This window comes from Protopterus annectens, chromosome 3.part1, assembly GCF_019279795.1.
Source record: "Protopterus annectens isolate FY-2018-M chromosome 3.part1, PAN1.0, whole genome shotgun sequence".
NCBI lineage: Eukaryota > Metazoa > Chordata > Ceratodontiformes > Protopteridae > Protopterus > Protopterus annectens.
Window position 1 is genome coordinate 666,362,920 of NC_056732.1, and position 25,025 is coordinate 666,387,944.

Below are 25,025 nucleotides of genomic sequence, written 5' to 3' on the forward strand. Positions count from 1 at the left end.
GGGGAGCATACATGTGATGTTCAATGTCTATAAAATGCTAAGGCTTTGGTATATTGGCCAATGTTGGGCTACCCATGGCAGGGAATCCCCTTAGTTAAGAATACAGCAACAATGATATAGAAGAACATTAATCCACGCATAAGTCGGATCATTACATGACAGACTCATCAACAATAAACAGTTAACTCAATATGCTAAAAATGTATTCAGCTAGGCCAAAAAAACACCCAACGAAAATAACAAAATGCCTGAATGTCCAAGTAGGCCTTGGAGAATTCATATGTGCATACTACAAACAGTTACTGCTCATTAAAAATGGTAAGCTACATGCAGAAATCAAGCGAACCACAAAATGACAGGATCATCAACAATAAGCAGTTAACATCATAAGCTAAAATATTACCTTGCTAGCTCAAAAAATACACAACGAAAATTAGAGAATGGGTGAATGTCTAACTAAGTCTTGGATATTTCATATGTTCATTCTTCCAACACTTACAACTCATAAAAATGGTAAGCTACACAATGGATCACCCATGCAGAAGTCAACAAACAGCAATATGACTGTCATTCCCTCAGCACAGAAAAAACACACAATGAAAACAAAATAAAAGAATGGCTGGAAGGTACTGTAAGCCTGGGAGACTTTCTGTTTACCTATACAGAACACTCAAAACTCATCAAAAATGGCAAGCTTATTTTAACCAAGTGTAATCTAATTTAAGTCACTCAATTTTCCAGATTATAATTTTTAAACAGAACACATTAGCATAAACAATATATTTTCTGCTCTCCATACTCAAGCAATAATGCCCAAAAGGATGTGTGCTATTGGGGAAATAACGCCTGCCCAGGAGTGCTGTGAGGCCAAAAGCCAAGGAGAGGGCCTGTGTTACTTCTCCAGTAACATACACCCTTGGTGGCATTATTAAGCTTAGAGACAAGGCCATCAAAATGTTTTGAATTTGCTTTTTTATTGTTATACACTTTGTTATACTTCTGATGTAAAATAGTTCCTCCGCCTAATGTTTCACACTTCCTGTAGCATATGTAATTGTTGTTAGAGGATGTATTTTATATCCAAAATATAACAATCTATACATACACACATACATTTAGAAGTACAGATAGCTCCACATACACATACAAACACAAAGACAGACTTACACACACATACATAGAAACACACACACATGCCAAGCAGCTACAGCTATTTTGTTAATAAACCTCAGATGTCTCATTGTGAGCAAATGAATGAAGAAAATAACAGAATGCCTCTTTACTGTCCCTACTTTTACCTTACAGTGCTGATCTGACTCGTAGAAAGGCTGATTCGTTGTAAATCACGGAGGATTAAAGTCGGTCAATAATTCCAGACACTGAGTTTCAAAACTCTTATTCTTAAATGAATGTATGCTGATGGAACTGCCTGCTGCATCCAAAGATGTTATGATGGATCATCTTGGTCCCTTTCTCGCTTACACACACTTTTGCACGCACAGACATACATATACACACAAACCCATACTACTTTTTTTCTTTTTTAACTTTATGCTTGATAAACAGCAAAATGATGTTTAGTGAACTAAAAAAACAGCAAATGGCCGCCATTTTTTTATGTTCAAGCTTCAGTGTAGCTTAATATGCTGCTGTGAGGCAGTGGACTTATTTTTCATCAGGCATAACCAGTACATTAATGCGCTACTAAGGAATGTTCATTCTCAAATCAGGGTTTAATGTACAGTTTGCTCTTGCTCCAAAGATAAATATCCCATAAAGTGCCTAATCAGACTGATTTACAGATAAAAAATGAAACAGCAGGTTGACAAAACCATTAAATTAGTACTTTAGGAAAACAGTCAAAACATTTGAGAATGAGCAATTCAAGCTCTCTTTTTAGAATTTAACCAGGATATCTTTCAATTCTTGAGATAAGCATGGCAAGTACAGATATGTATCATACATAGTCAGGCTCACAAATAAAGTTTTACTTGCCAGTATAACTCACGGGTGCAAATGATACTCTTTCTCAGTACAAACTTCACAAACCTCTCAACTCTAGTCTCATTCACAAGAGTCAGCTGGGTCTCAATCCTTCAGTGTCAATAAAGACAACATACTAAAAGGTCAGGCAAGCCTTCCATTTCTAAATAATCAACTTAAATGGCTGATTAGTCAACACATTTATAGAGAACATCAACACACCATTATAACACTGGCATATAAGAAGCAAGGTAGCAAGACAATGTTATTTAGGAAAAGCTTAATAATTTCTAAAATTCAGGTGTTTTATAGACATTATTAAACAATGTGATAAAATAACACCTACATTTCCCATCAGATGATCCCATGCCCTTAACATGCAGCTTACATACAGCCCTAAGGAAGTGGACCACTGAACCACAGGAAGTCTGCAAGGAGACAGAAACCAGCAGGCCAGTTTAAACTTATAACAGTAGTAGTAGGAATAATAACATTATCACATTACATACTTATTTGATAGTATGGTGGGTGAGATGATCAAAAGTAACCCCCTTCAGCTAAAACAATGAAAAAAGAAAAGCTGCTCAAGTGGCAGAGAGAGATAAAGCCCTGACTACCACTCAAGCAACTCAGGTTGGATTAGCAGCTAGGAAGACAAATGGAATGGCAGACAGAGATGGGTATTAACATCCTCAGAGGAGACAGCACAGCTACATGGGTGTTCCCTGCACCGATCCCTGGATGAGGGTGAGGATGTGGCACTTGGGGGTATGGTCCAAAGAGGGGAAGGGTGGTGGCATTGATGCTGTTGAGGAAGGGTAATACACCACATATCCTCACTGCAGGTCTACCTCAGGGGAGGGGAGAGTAATGGGGCAGGACACTAAGCAAAAACAAAAAAAAAGACAGATGGATGGTAGGATGGCATGACCCTCCCCAGAATGCTCTAGGAATCCATGCCCCCCCCCCCCAAGCCCATTATGGAAAAGTTGCTTGGTGGTAGTCCGGGTTTTATCCCTTTATGTCACTGCAGGGTGTTAGGAGAGGCTGCCAGACATGAGGATGGATGTGGAACACTGGGGTAGTTTTGTAGGATGATGCAGGAGGAGAAAAAATGTACATAAAATATAACAATAGCACAGAAAGTGAGGGACAGACAGACAGATGCAGATTACATGGCTGAGACAGGGTAAGTAAAGTTCTTGAAAATACACAGTTACACAAAACAGTTCTAAATTCAAAATTACAGTAGTAAAATCATCAATTATCTCAATACTATCATATATATGCAAAACATACTGCGAACCTCAATCTGTACAGCTGCATTTAAGATGAAAACAAAACAAAACAAAAAAAAAATTATATATATATATATATATATATATATATATATATATATATATATATATGGGTCTATATTATAACAACGAACGATCAGATGATCGAAAGTTGTTATACTGACCCCTAAATGTCGAAAATCCAAAACAGCGAACAACCACAGCAGTGATTAAATCGCTGTTCCAAAAAAAAAAAAAAAAACACTAAAAGTGGGGGGGCTTTGCCCCACACACCTCCTACTTAAATATACCAACTCCGAGATCGCACTACAGTGGAGGAAATGACAGAGCCCGGACAGATGGCTAAGCGATTTCTTTCCCTGGGAAAAAATTTGCTGTTCCGGCCGTTCGCTATTTTGCCGGTTCGACATGTAGTGTTCACTCTAACAGCGTTCGATCATCTGATTGTTCGCTGTTCTAAAGTATATATATATATATATATATATATATATATATACACACACACACACACACACACACACACGCATACGCACACACACACGCGCACATGAATATACTGGTTGTTGTTGTGTCTTTCGGCTTTTCCCATTTACTGGTAAAGTTCTGTAATTTTTCCTCTGTACTGCACCAGCCAAGCCTGGATGGTTTTGCATATCCCTTTTATCAGCAGTCACACTGTGCAACGACTCTTGCTTTACTTGGTTCTACTGCAATGCTGCTGTGCTACTTCACTTCATGTTCTTTATTTATGAATTCAGTCCCAGGCTTCCAGTAAGTGACCCCTTCAACAGAGTGGAATTACACAGCTGACTACACTTTAAAAAGAAAAGACTAAAGAGCGCAGTAGTTTAGAAGTAAAAGTTTGCTGAATACTTTTTAAGCAGAAATATTACAAAAATATTTAAATATGTTGTTCATTCACTGATTAGAACACCATGAAAACATGTACATAAAATCTTCTTACCAGGTTCTTCAGTAGTGTAGACAACTCTTTTGTGAGTGTAGAAAATTTAACAAAAGCAGTACCAAGATCTGGGTTGTCACGACTCAGAAAATTACTTCCAAATTTGTCTAGGGCTTGTGCATAGTTTTCTTCATTTTGAACATGATCTGCAAAACAAGTTTATTTTAAGTTACATGACACAATACCTATATTCAATAGTGTTTTTCACTCTTTGTAACTGCCTTTTTCTAGTTGTTTAAAATAACACTAATATATTTTTATGTGCTACTTGGCTTTAAACGCTGCATAAATCTTTATGCTTCAAATCTTCTGAAACAGAAGGGTTATAATTTTTAAGTTTAATGTCTGACAAATATCAAAAGCAAAACAAAAAAAATGTTTTTGGTCCAATAGTTCGAATGACAGTGTGAATGAAGTCTTGACATTGTCATACAGTCATATAATCTTAACAATGAAGCTTTTTAAAAACTGTATGACTGTTCAGAATTTATTTTTATTCATTATACATGTCTCTGCAGGAGATATAGAAGCATTCTACCTCCACATAAAAGTCAGTTTCTATAAAATTCAGTATGCTAAAAATGACAGACTGACAACGTACAAGTGCTTACAACCCACGTACCACCCAAATTACTCTTTCTCAAAGTTGCGAACTTCATAAAATTTGTTTCTCATCTACAGAACACCAGAACAGTTAAACAGTCCCTTAACTGAATGATTTCATCTTAATAAGTTAATGAAAAAAGAAGCCCAGGAAATGTTAATCTGAATGATTCAAAAAGCTTTAACATACCATATATAAGTTTCCATATCTAATACAATGAGCTAACATACTAATCCATCCCTTGCTGAGTTCTATAAATTTATTTTGACTTTTACTTACATGTTAGATATATGTAGATGTCCATAAACATACAAGTGTGTGTTTGTACGTGTTACATATATATAAAAATACACGTGTGTGTCTACATACAAATACATGTACTCATGTACGTATTACATAAAGATAGACATACATACATATATAGCAGAAGATACAAAAAGACTTGCATAAAAACAGTGTTTTTTTATTTAAAATGGCATGAAGCAGGCTGACTGCCACATAACTGGAACCAAAATGTACTGCCTGGAAAAATTAGAGAGTAATTCAGATTTCAGATTTCACTAAAGCCAACAGCTCCACACACTAGCCTTCTGAGTGGCAGTGGTCAGTTAAGGTATAAACAAGTTTCACAGCTGACAATCTTAAGTGCTCCCTTCAATAACACAGTTTTCAAGAAATAAAAAGTCATTAGCAACAGCACAAGAAACAGACAGCTCAAAGTTTCTTATCCCTAAGTCTTCCACTAGTGACACATTAAAGTGTTTTACCAGCAACCCTCAAGGTAAGCAATTCATAATCTCAGTAAATGAAGTCTACCAGATTTATCAAGGTATATGTTTAAAGGCTGCCATGTCAGACCATCACTATCTGTGCTGTGTAATACACTTGCCTACTGCAAATGACTCCAACTACTATTCTGTATTGTTATATTTCATATTTCCATTTCAATGTGAACTTTTACTCAAATAGAATATTTTGTATTTTTAAATCTCTGAGCTTTTCTTCATGGACCTTCTCTGAAAAGGGTTTTTATTCCCAGTCTGACTTTTCACTCTCCACTTCAGTCAGGCAATTTGATATCACAGTTACCAAGAAGCCAGAGTCTCCGTTACAAGGATTTCTACTGGCAACTAAGATCCTCAAACAGCCTTTCACCCAAGCGACAACTGCTTCATCATTGGTCCTTCTGTCTTTGTTAAAAAGTCTTCCAGAGTTCTCTCATCCTAAATACTTATGCCATCCAAAATCGATCCTTGAAAAAAGTGCATATATGCAGCTGACTTCTATTACCTGGGCTGCAGGTATCCACTTTAAGCAATGTCTTCATTCTCCTGCTAATAGATACCACACTGATTTCTTATTCTAGTACTGACCCACTAAACATCCCTACTTGTGACTAATTTGTCTATCTGTTGGGGAATACAATGATCCAAGGAAGGGCATATAAGATTACAAACGTTGCATTCATCCTGTTTTTTTTTTTTTCAAATTTGATTTTGCAGCATTAGACCAATTTTTTTTTTCGGGGCTGAGAAACTGTATTTTAACAAAAGAAAACACAGAACTAGCATTTCAGCTAAACAGTCTTCCAAGGTTCTAAATTAAACATCCTATCCCACATATCTTTTGAATCAGTGTCAAAAATATCAATATAACAGTGAAAAAGAAGTACTTATAAAGTGCCATCCAGACATAAAAATATATATATATATATATATATATATATATATATATATATATATATATATATATATATACACACACACACACACACACACATATATATATATATATATATATATATATATATATATATACATATATAAACACATATACATATACACACATATGATAAATATACAGTAAGTAACTGCATATATCTAAGTAAATGCATATGCCCAATAAAAACATTTTCCAGTAAATATTACTAAGATAAACATTGTATTATTAATTCATTATTTCGTCCCTTAGGCTGTAAAGTATAAAAAGGGAAAATCAGATTCCTTTCTCAACAATAGCTTAAGACACATTTAAAAACAATTCTGGATGTTAACAAACATACATTATAAAGAATTTTAAAGATACTGAATCATGGTTGAATTTTTCCGTAGTGTAACATTACAAGACCAGCTATAGATGCATTAATGTTCTGTACATGTTCTAAAACCATTTTTCTCAAGTGTCCATTGTTTGACTAATGTAGAACTTTTCACATGGACATTTAAGCTCCTATACAATGGCTTTTTGATAACAATTTCTCTTATTTATAGTTTTAAAATTATGTCCATTTATAACCAGGATGTGTCTCATTAAAAAAAGACAAACAAAAAGTACAGTTATGTACACTTACCATAAATGTAGATGTCCGAGTGTATTCACTGTTGCAGTCATCACACTAGGGTTATCCTGCTAGGGGTGGCCCTCAGTTGGCCCGAATACCAGAGGCTTAGTGTTTCTGCGTCGGTTGCTGTCACTCCAGGACTGACGTCAGGTCATCAGTGATATAAAAAAAGGCAGCCAATGCCATTACATCAGTTTTTCTTGCACCAAATGTCAGAAGCCCCCAAATAGGGAGCTAAGTTATGGTGGAATAACACCGCCAGTAGAACGTAAATACCAATAGCCCTGTAAAGAGTGAGGAAGAGACAGAGAGAGAGAGAGACAAGGGGGCTGGAGGGTGGGAAACCAGGACTGCAACAGTGAATACACTCGAACATCTAAATTTATGGTAAGTATACACAACTCTATGTTCTTCGTGTTTCACTGTTGCAATCATCACACTTGGGTTGATTCCCAAAAACTGAATGGGTGGAGGCAGTCAAGAAGAGTTGGGGCTGGTTAGTATGCCCTGCAGGACTGCGGTTGCAAAGCCTGCCCTGGATTTGAAAAGATAGGCAGGTGGTAATGCTTGTTGAAGGTATGAACAGAACTTCAAGTTGCAGCTTCCAGGATGTCCCTGGTAGGGACCCCTCTGAGAAAGGCTACAGAGGTTGATGTTGCCCTAGTGGAACGTGTTCCTACCACCTGTGGGGGTGGTTTCCCATGGTGTTTGTAACAGAAATGGATACAGTGTGCTATCCATTTGGAGATGGCTTGTTTTGATATGGCCTTGCCCTCTGCCCCTGGTGCAAAGCTGACTAGTAACTGGTCAGATGTTCTAAAGGGCTTAGTCCTATCTAAGTAGAATCTGAACTGTCTGTGCACATCTAAAGAGTGCAATATCCTGTCCCCCTTATTTTGAGGTTTAGGGAAAAAGGTGGGAAAATGAATAGATTGGTTGAGAGCCACACTGGACACCACTTTAGGCATGAAAGTTGGGTTAGTCCTGAGGGAGACCCTGTCAGCATGAAAAATGATGAAGGGTTCCACAGCCATAGGTGCTTGTAGCTCAGACACTCTTCTAGCTGAAGTGATGGCCAGAAGCAAGGCCATTTTCCAAGAGAGGAATTTTAACTCTGCTGAAGCTGCAGGCTCAAAGGGGGGTAAACATGAGCTTTTACAACACAAAATTAAGGTCCCAAGCAGGGGTCGGGCCTCTTTTTGGTGGCCTTAAATTGTTAGCCCCTCTCAGGAACTGCTTGATGAGAGGGTGTGAAAAGATAGGTGGCTCAGTGCTGTAATGTGCAGCTATGGCACAGGCATGGATTTTAATGGAAAAGAAAGACAGGGCCCTGTGGAGTAGGTCTGCTAGGTAATCCAGGATGAGAGGTAAGGAGGGCTTTGCTGGGTTAGCTCCTTTAGTCTGGATCCAGGTACAATACCTTTTCCACTTGCCAGCATAGGATTTTCTAGTGCTGGGTCATCTGGCTTCACGTATAACATCCAGAACCTACTTCCTTAGGCTGGCCACTGGAGGAGAAGTCAAGGAATAAGCCAGGCTGCCAGGTTCAGGGTCTGCAATTGTGGATGAATGAACTATCCCTCCTGCTGAGTCAAGAGAGTTGGAAACTAAGGGAGGTGCCACGGAGGCAACAATGACAGACTGCACAGGAATGGGTACAGTACAGTTGTGTACACTTACCATAAATGTAGATGTTCAAGTGTATTCACTGTTGCAGTCATTACATTTGGGTAATCTGCTGGCAGGTTGCCCTCAGTCGGCCTGAATAACAGTCTTGGGTCCTGCGTTGGTTGCTGTCTCCTCTGCCATGACATCAGGTCATTAGGGGTTATAAAACAGGCAGCCAACACCATTTTATTCAGTTTTTCTTGCCCCAGATGTCAGGTGCCCCCCAAATGGGGAGCAAATTATATATATATATATATATATATATATATATATATATATATATATATATAAACAGAAACATATATATAAAAATGCATTTTTAGCAACATAAACTTTACCTTCATCTAAAAGCAAATACACCACAAAGGCTTTAGTGTATAGTGAAGGAAAGAAAAGGTATAGAAAGGGGGATGGCGGGTGGGTAACCCGGACTGCAACAGTGAATACACTCGAACATCTACATTTATGGTAAATGTACACAACTGTACTATGTTCTTCATGTTTCACTGTTGCAGTCATTACATTTGGGTAGAATCCCAAAGCTATGGATAGGAGGATGGAACTAAACAGCATTAGGAGTGGCTATAAGGCCCTGCAGAACTGAAGTGGCAAAGCCTGCCCTGGATTTGGAAAAGAGAGACAAATGATAATGCTTAGTGAAAGTATGAACAGAGCTCCAAGTAGCAACTTCTAGAATGTCTTTGGTTGGAACCCGTCTGAGAAAAGCTGCTGAAGTAGAGGCAGCCCTAGTGGAATGTGATCTGATTCCCTTGGGCACAGGTTTACCATGGTGCAAGTAGCAGAAATGAAAGCAGTGGCTTATCCACTTAGAAATAGTCTGCTTTGATATAGCCTTCCCCTCTAATCCTGCAGCAAATGCTACCAGTAGTTGCTCAGACGTTCTTAGAGATTTGGTCCTGTTTAAGTAGAATCTCAGTTATCTGTGCATGTCCAATGAATGTAGAATCTGCTCCCCCTTGTTCTGCGGATTTGGGTAAAAAGTTGGCAGACAAATGGTCTGGTTAAGAGCCACACTGGATACCACCTTAGCCTTACCCTGTCTGGGTAAAATATGATAAAAGGCTCCACTGCCATGAGAGACTGTAGTTCTGAAACCCTTCTTGCTGAAGTGACTGCCAAAAGAAAAGCGGTCTTCCAAGAAAGAAATTTTATATCCGCAGTAGCTGCTGGTTCAAAAGGAGGCAGGGTGGGTTTTTCCAGTACAAAATTGAGGTCCCATGCAGGAGTTGGTGATCTTCCAGGAGGACTTAAATTTTTGGCCCCTCTAAGATACTGTTTTAGCAGAGGATCAGAAAAGAGGGGAGGCTCTGTGTTGTAATGAGCCAAGATGGCAGAGGCATGGATTTTTATTGAAGAAAAAGACAGGCCCTTGTTAAGCATCTCAGTCAAATATTGTAAAATCTGAGGAATATTGGGCTTTGCTGTGTCTGTTCCCTGTGCTTGGTTCCAAGCACAGAATCTCTTCCATTTATCAGCATAAGATTTTCTAGTACTAGGCCTTCTGGCTTCCAAAATGACATCCATCACAGATTTACTGAGAGGTGTTGTTTGAATAATTAATTGATCAGCCATGCTGCAAGATTCAGAGTTTGGAGCTGAGTGTGCAGAATTTGATTGTTTGCTGAGACAGTAGATGAGGTATTTGTGGCAAGTACCATGGAGGAAGTTGAGACATATTCCTTAGAAGTGGGTACCAGTGCTGGCGAGGCCAGTCCGGAGCAACTAGGATCATTTTTTTTCTTTTTCCTGTCTGACTTTTAGTAAGACCTTGGAGAGTAGAGGTAGAGGAGGAAAGGCATAGACTGATAGGTTTTTCCAGCTGAAGGAAAGGGCATCCACTTTCCATGCTTTCTTGTGATGAGTTCTTGTGCAGAATTTGTCCAACTGATAATTCTGGGGAGAGGCAAACAGATCTATGTCTGGGCTCCCCCATTTCTGTGTTAACATGCTGAAGATTTGTGGATCCCATCTCCATTAATGTGGGTCCATAAGATTTCTGCTTAGGTCGTCTGCCAGAGTATTTTGTTTTCCTGTCAGGAATTGAGCTTGAAGATGTATTTGGTAAGTCAAGGCTGTGTTCCACAAGGCCATGGCTAGTCTGCAAAGGGGGTATGAATGTGTACCCCCCCCCCTGCTTGTTTATGTACCATATAACTGTGGTGTTGTCCATCTTTATCAGTAGTTGTCCTTGATGAAGTTAGTCCTTGAAGGCTGTCAGAGCATTCTGAACAGCTAGCATCTCTTTCTGGTTGATATGCAGATGCATTTGGTTTGGGCTCCATTTGCCCTGAATGCATCTCCCCGCCAGGTGGGCCCCCCCAAGCATAGTCTGATGCGTCTGTAGTTAGGGTTTGGGTGGCAGGGGGTAGAGTGAATGACAGTCCCTTATTTTGGTGACATGTCTCTGCCCACCAAAGAAACTCCTGATGTAGGCAGGGAATGAGAGGAATCATTGTTTCCTGACTGTGACAATGCTGACTCCATAAACATTTTAGGTACCATTGAAGTTTCCTCATATGCAGTCTCGCATATGGAATCAGTAGAATGCAGGATGCCATGAACCCCAAAGCCTGCAGAATTTGTCTTGCAGATAACTGGATTTTTGTTGCCATTTGTTTGAAGTATGTTGTCAGTTGCCTTTGTTTGTCTGGTGTAAGGTAAGCCATCTGGGCAGTTGTATTCAGGCTTGCACCCAGGAATGTAATTATTTGAGAAGGTACCAGTTGTGATTTCTTTTCATTTATGGTGTACCCTAGAGGTATGCTAGAAGCCTTTTTACAAATGCCAGATGTTGAAGAAGAGTGTCTTTGTCCTCTGCTTGAATGAGACAATCGTCCAGTTAAGGGTAAATTTGTATGCTTCTTTGTCTGCAGAATGCAATTACTGGTGCCAGGCACTTTGTAAAGACCCTGGGAGCAGTAGATAAGCCAAAGGGCAGTGCAGAGGATTGGTAATGCAAAAATCCTGCTTTGAAGTGGAGGCATCTTCTGCAAGATTCCCTTATTGGGATATGCAGGTATGCCTCTTTTAAGTCTAGAGTTATCAGCCAAGCATTCCTGCCTAGCATAGGCAGTAGCTGTTGTAAAGTCAGCATTTTGAATTTTGGAATGTCCAGGAACGTGTTTAAAATCGATAAGTCCAGTATTGGATGCCATGAATTGTCTTTTCTGGGTACCAGGATAAGTCTTGAATAAAAACCTTGTCCTTTTTTCATTTCTGGTACCGGTTGAATAGCCCCCATATCCATGAGGGACATGACTTGTTTCTGGGCCTTTGCCCACTGATTTTGTGGCAGATCCGGCCATCTGTTTGGAATTGGCAAAGTATGGAAATGAAATCTGTACCCCTGGGATACTATGTTTAATTCCCACTTGTCCTGGGTAATTAAATGCCAATTTTGAGCATGAAGTGCTAGTTTTCCCCCCAAGGGGGCTGCCAAAAGGTAAGTGCTTGGTGATGGTAGAGGAAAGTCATTGAGGCTGATTACTGTAGGGTTGTGCTTTGTTCCCTCCAGATTTGGAGGTGGAGGCACCCCATTGCTTTGACCTGTAAGAACCCTGTGATTGGTATCTGGAGCCTTTTGAGTGCTTGGATTTGCCTTGAGTGGCTCTGCTAGACACAGGAATGGACTAATTTTTAGTAGGTCAGTGTCTACTGAACCTGGGTGGCTGCACTTGCAAGAAATCTTTTACAGTTTGCATAGATTTAGCTTTGTCTTCCATTTTCTTTAAAACCGCTTCTGACTTATTACCAAACAGAGTATCATGCTGCAAAAGGGCATCCAACAATTTAGCTTTAACATGATCAGGCAGATTTTGTTCCTTGAGCCAGGCATGCCTTCTAATCACAGATCCAGTAACAGCGGCCCTACAAGAGGCCTCCAAAGAATCAAAACTGCATTGCAAAGTATGCTTTCCAACCTGTTCTGCTAAATGCAATAATTCCTGTAACTCTATTTTCCACACAATCAGAAATCAACATCATTTTCAGTTTCAGTAAGCCCATAACATGCTGTTGATATTTAAGCATATGAAAATGGCAGTTTAAAGCCCTGATTGCAAAGGTTGCAGATGTATAAACCTTCTTTCCCCATCTATCCAGCGCCCTGGAATCTCTGTCAGAGGGGTTAGGACTTTTGGCTGTTGAGGCCTTTACACCCGTGGGACCATGAGAAATAGTCTCAGGATCAGCAGCAGGATTTTTGAATAGACATTTGTGGGAGTCAGGAACCCTGTAATATCTGTCTGGCTTACTAGGAGCCGGAGGCAGGGAATCAGGAGCCATGCTTGATTCCGAAAACACATCATCAACAATGTCTAATACAGGAGGTATTGTCAAAGGCCTATGCTGAGGAAGAAGAAGTAAATCCCCAAGTCTCTTTTTTGATTAAGAGAAGTCCTGACTCTCCCAATGAAAATGTTCCCTTAAAGTATGCAAAGTCTCTCCGAAAGAGTAATCCTCAGGAGGAGATGCAGATGGGATTGATTCCTCTGCATCAGAATCCTCATAGGGTGGAATAGAAAATTCCTAATCAGAAGAAATGGAAACCTGATCTGAAGATTCATAATCAGTGCCTTGCCTAGGCCTCTTATCGGGGGGGGGGGGGGTGAGAACCCCTGATCAAGGTAATTAAATCCTCAGCCATTTTAATTCTGTTTTTTAGGCATAGGGGCCTGAGCACGTGGCTCATGCATTGGTTTTTTTAGACATAGAAGCTGTTTTTGACCTTGTTTTTGAGGCTGGCATCGGTTTAATATAAAAATGTTGAGGCCTGAAAACACTCTCAGAAGCCGGTGCCTGCTCAGCGGCTCCGGACCCATCCAAGGGATAGACATAAGCGGGTTCAATACTCTGAGAATCTTGTGGCATACTGGACTCTGAATGGGTCTCGGTAGAGGCCTGCGACTCAAAAGTAGCGGGTATAAAGGGCTGCGAAAGCACCTCAATGAGTACCGGCGACTGGCTTAGGAGAAGCGTCGTCGTCTGTTTTGGACCTCGACAGTCTGTCTCTGTCTTTTTCTTTGCGTTTTTTGTGAACTCCGGTAGTCGGATTGCTAACCAATGACATTTCAGGATAATTAAATCTTGATCCAAAATATTTAGAAGCAAAAATATACCGACGCTTAATAGTGCGTTGGTTAAATCTAGCACAAAACCGACAGCAAGGCACGTTGTGATCTGGGCCTAGGCAAGGAATACAGTACAAATGAAAATCCTTATGAGGTATTTGCTTCCCACAAGTAATGCAATTCTTAACTTTTACTGACATCCGTAAGGAGCAAGAAAAAGTTTCCCCAACGGGGTACTTAGCTTTAGTTTGAAGACTTTGGTTCTGAAACTCAAATGCGAAAATTTCAGGAGTCGGCCGACCGGCACTTTCAAACTGCTTCTGCTTCGGGCACCGCGCAGCAAGAAAGACTGGGTAAAATGGCATCGGCTGCATGTTTATACCCCTGACGACCTGACGTCATGGAAGAGGAGACAGCAACCGATGCAAGACCCAAGACTTTGTTATTCAGGCCGACTGAGGGCAACCTGCCAGCAGATTACCCAAATGTAATCACTGCAACAGTGAAACACGAAGAACATCAGTGTTGGCATGGCCAGTCTGGGGCAATCAGGATTACCCTTGGTCTTTCCTCCCTTATTTTGAGTAATACTCTTGTAAGAAGAGGTAGAGGGGGAAATGCACCAATTGAGAAGTTTACCCATTGGAAGGATAGGGCATTCACTTTCCAGGCCTTGCTGTGAGGTGCCCTGATGCAGAATTTGCTGAGCTAGTGGTTGTGGGGGAGTCAAATAGGTCCACCTTTGGGGTACCCCATTTCTGGGTCACAAGGCTGAAGGTGTTGTGGTTTAATTGCCACTCGTGTGGGTCTATGAGATTTCTGCTTAAGTTGTCTGCCAGAAAGTTTTGGTTGCCTGGCAGGAATTGAGATAGCAGGTGAATATGCATGGCTGATAATGTGTTCCAAACGGTCATGGCTAGCCTGCAGAGTGGGTAAGAGTGAGTCCCCCCCTGCTTGTTGATGTACCACATCACTGTGGTGTTGTTGGTTTTGATTTGTAGAGGCCCCGCAGAGAGTAGGGGTCTGAAAGCTGTCAGAGCATAATGAACAGCTAGCATCTCTTTTTGGTTGATATGCAGATGAATTTGATTTGGGCTCCAGTGGCCCTGAATGACCTGCCATCCAGGTGTGCACCCCAGGCATAGTCTGATGCTTCTGTGGTTAGGGTCTGGGCGGCATGGAGTTATGAAAAGGGAAGGGACTTGTTGTGGTTTCATGCTGCTGCCCACCAAAGAAAATCTTTCCTTAGACAAGGTATAATAGTTTCCAGGTCCTGAGACTGTTGACACCAAAGGCTTTTTAAGTACCACTTAAGTTTCTGCAAATGCAGTCTGGCATATGGAATTAGTAGAATGCAGGAGGCCATGAACCCTAGAGTTGCAGGATTTTCCTTGCAGATAACTGGGTTCTGGTGGCTAGCTGAGAGAAGTAGCCTGTCAGATAGGCTTGTTTTTCTGGAGTAAGGAATGCCATCTGGGATGCTGTGTCCAGGCTTGCTCCCAGGAATACAATTTTTTGACCGGGGACTAGTTTGGATTTCTTTTCATTGATAGTGTACCCTAGTGAGGTTAGTAGGTCCTTTACCAATGTCAGGTGCTGCAACAGCTTTTCCTGATTGTCTACCTGAATCAGGCAGTCGTCCAAGTAGGTGTAAATTTAAATATTTGTCTGCAGTAAGCAGTGGCTGGAGCCAAGCATTTTGTGAAAACTCTGGGAGCAGTGGATAAGCCAAAGGTAAGTGCAGAGAACTGATAATGCACAGATCCTGCCTGAAACGTAGCTATTTCCTGCAAGAGTCGATGACTGGGATATGTTTGAATTTTGGTACCACCAGGAAGGTGTTTAGAATGGCAAGACTTGCAGAGGTGTATACTTTTTACCCAATCTGTCTAAAGCTCAGCAATCCCTGTCCAAAGGGGTTGGATTCTTAGCTGTGGTTGCTTTTATTCCTTTAAGTCCTTGGGAGATGTCCTCTGGGTCAGCAGTAGGATTTTTGAAAATAAATTTCTGTGAGTCAGGGACTCTATAGTACCCGTCAGGTTTCCTGGGAGTAGGGGGTAAAGTATCAGGAGTTAGACTGGATTCCCTAAAAACATCATCCACAACATCTAGAACAGAGGAATAGCTAAAGGTCTGTGCTGTGGTAAATCTAAAAATTCCCTGAATCTCTTTTTGGACTGAGGATAATCCTGGCATTCCCAATGGAAATGCTCTCTCAAGGTATGAAGGGGTTTCACCAAAAGAAAAATCCTCTGGAGGAGAGGCAGAAGGAATGGATTCCTCTGCATCTGAATCCTCATAAGCAGATAAGGGCATGTCTTCATAATCAGAAACCTCAGAGTCGTCGGACTCCTGGTCAGATAAAGCTGCTGGGGACAAGTCTCTTTTCCTTTTAGCATGGGTAGGCTGGCTTCCCCTAATGAGCATGATAAGGTCTTCCACCATTTTAAGCATCTGAGACTGAAGCAAGGAAGCAGGTGCTTGAGTTTGGGTCATCAGTTTTTTAGGCATAGTTTGTATCTGGGCCTTAGAAACTCGGTAGTTTTAGAAAGAAATGAAGACACGAAAGAAGTCGTCGGTTTGTGTAGAATATCGGTAGTGCGAAGAACTTCCTCAGAAGCCAGTGCCTGCACAGCGGCTCCGGACCCATCCAAGGTAGAGACATCCACAGGTTCCGTAGTCAAAGAAGAGTCTTGTGGCATACTGTACTCAGAACGGGTCTTGGTAGTGGCCTGCGAATCCATAGAAGCGGGCATCAGGGGCTGCAAAAGTACCTCACTGAATACCGGCAAACTGGCGACTAGCTTAATGGAAGCATCGTTGGCAGTTTTGGACCTGTGCAGTCTATCTCTGTCTTTATTCTTATGTTTTTTCAGACGATCGGTAGTCAGATGGCTTACCGAAGCCATTTTAGAATACAGAGATCAAGAGCGAAAGAATTTAGCTACTATAAGGGCCTGATGATGTAAAGTTGTGGCGTTGAACAAAGCACAAAACTGACAGCGAGGGGCGTTGTGGTCTGGGCCTAAACAGGTGATGCAGTAAGAATGGAAATCTCGGTGTGGTATTTGCTTTCCACAGGTGAGACCATTGTTAACTTTTTCTGACATCGGTTAGAGCAAGAAAAAAGGATCTCCAAGGGGATACTTAGCTTTAGAAGACTTCAACTTCAATTTCGGAAATGAAAACTCAGGTAGCGGCCGACTGGCACTTATGCAAACTGCTTTTGCTTCGGGCTGCTCGGCAAGAAAGACTGATGTAATGGCATTGGCTGCCTGTTTTTATACCACTGACAACCTGACATCAGTCCTGGAGCAACAGCAACCGACACAGAAATACTAAGCCTCTGTTATTCAGGCCAACTGAGGGCTACCCTTGGCAGGATAACCCAAGTGTGATGACTGCAACAGTGAAACACGAAGAACATCAATCTTTACATTTTCCAAATGCCTGTTCACCCCCACAATCCAAAGCATGTATTAAATGATCTCTCAAGCTAGGTACATTCCTATAGGAAACCCTCAAAGTAATCAACTTCAAATTCTCTTCAGTGGTAACTTTACCAATATTTTTTTTTAGAATACACAATACACCCCTCATGAAGGGTGCATAACGTGAAGCAAAATAAATCCTGTGCTTAGAAAAACTCCCGGTCCCTTTATAGTTTGAATTCATACTTGCACCTGACATCCTTGTTTTCATTTTATTTTATTTTTTTTAACCTTAGTAACTCCATAGGTATGTTACATTTGTGTGCAGTCCTCATGCATAGTACACCATATCTCATCAGCAGCTGTCTGCTTCATTTCCTACGCTCTCTCTAGCCCCCCACCCCTTTTCGTTTACCTTTGGGTTCACCTTCTCCTTCCTCCTGGTATGATTTTTGCCCTTGTATTATTCTAATACCTTATTAAAATGAATTAAATTATTTTTTCCCTTCCCCTTCATTCCTCATTCTACTTATTTTCTGCCATGTTCTCCCCATATCCAGGACCCTCTTGTGCAATTCATGCTCCTGTGTTTTTTTTTTTTTTACCCCTTCCAGTTTTGAGTAATAATGGTTTTAACTTTGGTACTCAGCAGTCTGATAATGTGCATGTCTTTCCTTCTTTTCCAGATGCTGTCTTTTTTCTTTCTGTCTCATATACAGAATGAAGTATGATCTGGTTGCTTTTGAAATACATCTCCTCAAATTTTCTGTGCCTGCTTTCAGACTTTTTGTGCCCATCCACAATAGCAGAGCATGCGTATCATTCCTGATTCTTTCTCTTCACACGTGTCATCTGCTGTCCTCCTTTCAGACTTACATTACCAATCTCCTAGGGTTCGATATCATATATGCAGAATTCTCTCTCCTTGATCTCCCTTCTCCGTCTGCTTTTTGCATGTGGCTCACTGGTTGAATTTTACTTCTGCCAGTATCCTGCAACCCCCTTACATCCGTTCCCCATTCCTTATTTTGTTCTCATTTGCTCTTCTTTGACCTTGTCCCTTCTTTCCCTTAACACTTCATAGATCTGTTTGACCCTTTTCCTCTATAACCTATTCCATTTCTTCCAGGTACCACCCTCTTTCCAGTTGCCCTCCCTTCCTGCCTGTTCCTTTCTCTTGTTACCCTCTCTGTATTCTTTTTTCTATGTCTCCCCTGAGTACCAAGTAGTTCCAGCACTGGGCCTCTGCTTTTCTTTATTTCAGTATTAACTCCTCTGTTGTTTTAAAATTTTCTTCACCATCCTTTTCTCTGCATACCAATTTTTCCTCTTGAGCTATTCCACTTCTTCTCCAGATTTCTTTATTTTTCTTTCTTGTTTGTCCACCGCCCTTCTGTTCCAACTTCAGACATCCCATTTTTTGTGCGGCTTCATTCATGTCCTTTAGTAAGCTTCTCTACATATACCATTCCCTTACACTCTTCTTTAACCTCACTCTCATCTGCTTTGATACAGTGAAAAAATGTTACACATTTATGTACATGTCAGGATCCATGGGAGCCTCCAGCTCCTTTTTCGGTTCATTCTCATTTATGCCTTGCTCATTCTTTCCCCCGTGTTTACTGTCCCAGTCTTCTATGTCTTTTGGCATTTGCTGTGACCTTTTATCCCTAGGGTCTTATCTGTATGCTGCAGAGTATGCGGAGAAAGTACAGTTCCGTAAGTAAACTTCCCATAGCAGTAGATGTTCGAATAATCACTGCTGCAATAACCTTTGCTATATGGGTTACATCCTGCCAAGGATATAACACACAGCCAGCTTCAAAAGCATCAGGGCAACACCCAAGCACCCAAACTGTCAAACAGCATGAGCTGTGACAACTAAAAGACAAGTTTGGGAGCCAAGCCCTTCAGAGCTTTCCTATCAACAAAGACAGGGAAGCTGAGCCTTGAAAGGGTAATGCTAGGAAGAACAACAAATAAATAACTGCACCCTGGCATAACCATATAAAAAAACAAGCAGGATGGAGGGAGGGAACAGCTACTGCATCAGTGATCACTCTAACATTTACTGTTACGGTAAGTTTATTTACACAGCTTACTATGTCTATCACACTGATTACTGCTCTGAGTAGCCTTAAACTCTACAAGTAGATTACCTTAGCTTACAACATTTGGGAGGTGGAAGGAAAAGAGTCCAAGAGCCCATTGAGAATGTTCTTTGCAAATCCTGTCCTAGACCTATAGAAAGACTAAAGACTATAGTCCTTTGCAAAAGTACATACAGGGAACTAAAGTTGCAGCTTCTAGAATACTTCTAGAATTGAACGCTTTAAAAAAAAAAGCCACAGAAAAAGCAAAGATCCTGGCAGAAGGGCATTAACCCTATCTGGAATAATTTTGTTGTAGTGAGTATAACAAAGGGTAATAGTTTTAGACAATCAGTTTGAAATAATCTGTTTTGACACAGTTTGCCCATTCTTACCTTCACAAAAATTATGAAATGATCCAAACATCTGAAAGATTTATTTCTGTCAAGTTAGTACCAAGTTAATAGTCTGTGGACACGCAAGGTATGAAGTGTCCTTTCTCCTTCATTTTTGGGTTCAGGAAAGAAAAAAGGGGGGTGGGCAGTTTGACTTGAAGAAAACTCGGACACCACTTTAGGCATCAAAGGATTAGTTCTCAAGGAAATGCTGTTCCTGTGGAAAATGAAATAGGGTTGTCTCACCATAACATCTTGCAACTCAGATACCCTTCTTGCAGAGGTCAGATCAATCAGTAAAACTGTTTTCCATGTTAAGAAACTCAAGTCAGCCAGGTTAGTTGGTTCATTAGCTTCCCCTAACACAAACCTAAGATTCTAAATATGACACTGGTTTCTTGGAGGCCTCTTATGCAAAACTCCTCATTAAAACATTTTGACATGAGAATGCATTGAAAGAGGAAGATGTCCTCCGTAATCACTGTTGCAGTATTCGGTACAGAAGGGATGTCCCGCCCCGGGCAGCCCATCGCTCGGCCAGTATAAATAAGCTTTAAAGAGATCTTGATTGTGCTGTACATCACATTTATGCTCCCCAAACAGAACATCAGGCATAAAAGGGACATATAGACGCAGCTACCCAGAACTTCTTTTGCCTCCACTTCGAATGTCGTTGTTGCCAGTTGGTTTGAACATTTTTGTTGCTGTACTGAACATTTAGCTACACCAGATAAGTGCCCCATTTGGGGTTATTTTTAATTTTACTTTCCTGGTCTTGTATTTTTTATCAATACCTAAAGTTTGTGTCATCCAAGAGAGGAAAATGTCAGTGTGGGAGGCAGATTCCCCATAAGGATCGTCACAAACACTGTCCTTTTTGTTTGGGCGCTTCCTACGACCATACCTCTTGTAGTATCTGTAAGGCATTTGTGCCTAAGACACTCAAATGCCATTTGTCTTCCCTGGCTATTTATCTTGGAAACCAACAGCTTAGACAGTTAGCCCAGGGTACCAAGTTATAATCCTTTAACCCTGAGATACTCCTGGTAGTAAGAAGGCCAAGAAGTCTCAGATGGATTCTTTAGCTGTCCAGCCTCCACTAGATGTTCCTCTAGAAGCAGGTAATAGCTCTGTAGGTTGTTTGGTGTTTATATCAGATTCCTCTGGTGTCACCCCACTGGATGCCGGCATAGATCTATCTTTTTGCATGTCCTCTGAGGCTTTACAGGAATCTGCTCCAGATGTCAAGGTGGAACAGCAGTTGATTATCTCGGAGGGTCCTAGAGGAATTCTGCAGAAGTTCTGGGTTCTCTTCTCAAATCTCACCAGGTGTCGGAACCTCCGGTATTTGTTAGGGCTGATATCCGTTCTAAAAAAGACAAAAAATAAAGCTTGTTTCAGTCTGTCCTAATGATCCTCAAAGGGAATGGCAGGAGTTTACTCAGGGCTTGTTCTCTGCCTTAATGACCCTAAAGCCTCCTCAAGGGGTTTCAGTACCTGCTCCTCCTTGGACCTCTACCCCTTCTAAATGGTTTATGGAACCAGATTCCTCAGATGAGGATTCCCTGTCTGGGGATGGGTCTTTGTTCCATTTTTCACAGATGCCCTCACCTTTGGCGTATGGTTCTGATGAAGAGGAGTCTGTTGAGCACAAGTCTCCTTTTGAGGAATTGTCCTTTGTGGGCACAATTGCTAGGATCATGGAATATTTTAAGAAGGATTCTTGTCAAGTGTCAGATATCCAGAGAATATATTATGAGTTACTTCAGGTGGACACTCCTAAACCTTCGGCAGTGCTTCCTGTGTTGGCTGCATTGTTATATACTTTCTTTGCGGATTCCAAGCCTCCTGATTCCCAGCTTCCTGCTCCTAAGAAACCTGATAGGCTCTATACCATTCCTTAGAATGGTCTATTTTTATTTAAATGTCCTTCTGCTGATCCTGCTGTGGTGTCAGTCTCCTCTGAAAAGCCTTCCAAGCTTTTGCCTTCTGATAAGGATAGCAGGACAATGCAGAGGATAGGCAGGAAAGTTTACACTGCTTCTACTCTGGCATTTCGGGCTGTTAATTACCAGACCCACATGACCAGGTATGCTTTGGCCTTGATTGCTCAGGTTTGTCAGGTTATCCCTGCCCTCCCTGATTCTGATAGCAAATCCTCTGCCTTATCTTTTTTAGATTCTGTTTTTCAAGTGGTTCACCACTCTATTAAGTGTAGCTATGATGTTGCTGATGCCTCATCTATGGCTGCGGCTTTTGAGTCTGTCATGAGGCATTATTCTTGGCTTTGTTTCCAGTCTCTTACTGACGACATTAAGGTCAAGTTGTTGGATGCTCCTTTGGATAGCACTCATTTCTTTGGGACTGTTACTGACATGTTTAAGTCTCTTCAAATGAAAGGCAAAGTCTTGTAAGACCTTAAACATATTTTTGACTCTCCTATCTCTTAAGTTCCAGAGGAATTATCCTTCTAGTTCTGCTTTTGTTCACAGCAACCGTGCTACGCCTCTAAGGGTAGGAAGGGTGGGAGACATACCCCCTCTGCTAAGGCTTCTCAGATTTCTGTGGCCCAGAAGCCTCCTTTATCTGATATGCCTGCTTCTTTTTGATAATCATCCCCACCTTTAGACCAGCTCCTTTGTCTCTTCCTGTTTTCCAAACTGGCGTCTCATCACTTCGGACTCGTTGGTTCTTTCTATCATCCATCAGGGTTAGTTCATGGTATGGAAATCTCTCCCTCCTTTTTCTGGGATTCCTCAACCTCCTCTAGAGCAACTTCCTCTTTTCTTGGAGGTTCTAGGGTCCCTGTTGATCCAAGAGACCATTCAACCTGTCCCCCCTGCCCAAATGGGACGGGGTTTTTAGCCCAGGATGTTCCTGGTTACTCAAAAAGAGGGCACTTGGAGACCTACTATGGATCTCTCCCTTCTCAACACCTTTGAAATACAAAGTCCAAAAAATAGTGTTCACAGTGCTCTGAAAACGAACAAACCAAGAAAAAAAGCACAGTGTTGCGGGTCCACAGATGGTTTTAATATAAAAATAATATCCACAAACGTAGTTAAAATCCACAGTTGTTAAGCACTTTCATCAAATAGTTTGACTTCATCTACTACGTTTGTGGATATTTTTATATTAAAACCACCTGTGGACCCGCAACACTATGCTTTTTTTCTTGGTTTGTTCGTTCTCAACACCTTTCTCGAGATCTCTTCTTTTAGAATGCTTACTACTTCAAACTCTTGTTTCCTTGTTTATTACACTAGGCTTTTCTGGTGTCCTTTGGATCTGAAAGATGCTTACCTTCATATCCCAACTCATCCTCTCTTCATGAAGTTTTTAAGTTTCTTTGGGTCTTCCACTCATTTTCAATTCTCTGCTTTTTCCTTTGGCCTCTCTACTGCTCCAAGGGTATTCACAAAATGCCTAGCTCCTCTGATTGCCTTCTGCAGGCTATAAGGCATTCAGATTTTTCCTTATCAAGAAGACCTGTGGATTCAGGAGCCTTCTCCCAGTTGACTGTGGAAGGATCTGCAGTACACCATCCATCTTCTTCAAAGTCTGGGATTTACTATTACCTTCCAAAAGTCCATTCTGACTCCCTCTCAGGATCATCTGTATGTGGTTTGCAGGATTCAGACGGTGCCCATGTTGGACCTTCTGCTGCCTCCAAAGGTATTGTCGTTGACAGCCTTCTTTCAGCCTCTTCTTTCCCTGACTGCCATGCCAGCCAGGGAGTTTCCTTTGGCCCTGGGATTCATGTCCTCTTCTATTCTGATCCTTTTTATTGCCAGACTGTATATGCAGAAGCTTCAATAGTACCTCAAGTAGTTTTGGCTTCAGCATTGTCTCCATCTGAATTTCAGTGTACCTCTCCTTCCCTGTCTCAAGAAGGAATTTCAGTGGTGAATTTGACAGTTTGCTCTCAACTCAGGCCATTCCTTTCAGCCTCTAGTCCCTTCTTAAAAGCTGTTCACTGATGCCTCGGACAGGGGGTGGGGGGCATTTCTTGGTCACCTAAAATTGCAGGGTCTTTGGCTTCCTCACCAGATGTCAGACCACATCAACATCAAAGAGATGAGGGCTCCAATTCTGGTCCTTTAGGCTTTTCGCCCCATGTACTCTCCTGGCCCCTTATAGGTGTACACAGACAACACTACAGTGATGCGGTATGCCAACAAGCATGGGGGCACAAAACCTTACCATCTGCAGGATGGCGCTTCAGACTTGGGAAGTGGCTCTCCGTTATCAGTTAACTCTTCAGGCAGTATACATTCCATCAGATCACAATCTTGTGCAGACTCTATGAGCAGGTCCAAAACACAGGCTCATGAACGGATGTTTCACAGAGACTTGTTTCTGGACATTGTCCATTGGTGCAGTAAGGCTCAGGTAGATCTTTTTGCCTCCCCTTCTGAACAGACAGCTTCCTCTCTTCTGTTCCAGAGTGTCATACCATCTGGACTGGAAGAGAGATGCCCTATCCTTTCCTTGGAAGGAGAAGTTTCTTTATGCTTTCCTTCTTCTTCCTCTGCTTCTAACAGTCCTGCAGAAGATTCAGCTAGATTCCCCAAAAATCTCACTAGTGACTCCCTTTTGGCCGAGACAGCACTGGTTCACCCTCTTAATGCATCTGGCCAGAGGCAATCATCACAAGTTACCTCACCGGTTGGATCTCCTCACACAGGACAAAGGGTCTCTCATCCATCCCCGCTTGTCCACTCTGCAAATGACATTGTGGGCGACAGAGTTTTGATCTCTTTTAAGCACCTCTTTTCTGAGGATGTGTTCAGGGTTTTACAGGAGGCAAGGAAACCCTCAACCATAAAATCTTGCATTTCCAAATGGAAGACATTTTCAGTCTGGTGCCATGCTTGTAACCAGGACCCTTTTTCAGTGGGGGTCCCTCTGGTCCTCTCTTACTTGTGTGAGCTGTTTCAGTCTGGCTTGGCCTATTCTTATGTGAACACTCATTTGTCAGCCATTTCTGAGTGTCTGCCCTTGAATCCCCCTTTGACATCTCATTTTGAGGTCAAGCATTTTCTTAAAGGCATCCTGCATATTAGGCCTCCAAGAAAACCTATTACTCCTCCTTGGGACCTTAATTTTGTTTTAGGAAAAATTGTCTCAGGCTCCTTTGGAGTCTGCAGATTCTACTTAT

The 25,025-nt window shown here is 41.4% G+C and overlaps 1 protein-coding gene across 4 annotated transcripts in view; it reads right to left on the reverse strand.

Annotated features, from left to right (window-relative positions):
- ASAP1 (ArfGAP with SH3 domain, ankyrin repeat and PH domain 1) overlaps positions 1–25,025 on the reverse strand; it is a 2,547,392-nt gene that overhangs the window by 1,401,278 nt on the left and 1,121,089 nt on the right. For all 4 annotated transcript variants that reach the window (XM_044067036.1, XM_044067034.1, XM_044067035.1 and 1 more), the window contains exon 4: positions 4,246–4,391. In XM_044067036.1, coding sequence (XP_043922971.1) covers positions 4,246–4,391 — 146 coding nt within the window. The remainder of the gene's footprint in view (positions 1–4,245; positions 4,392–25,025) is intronic.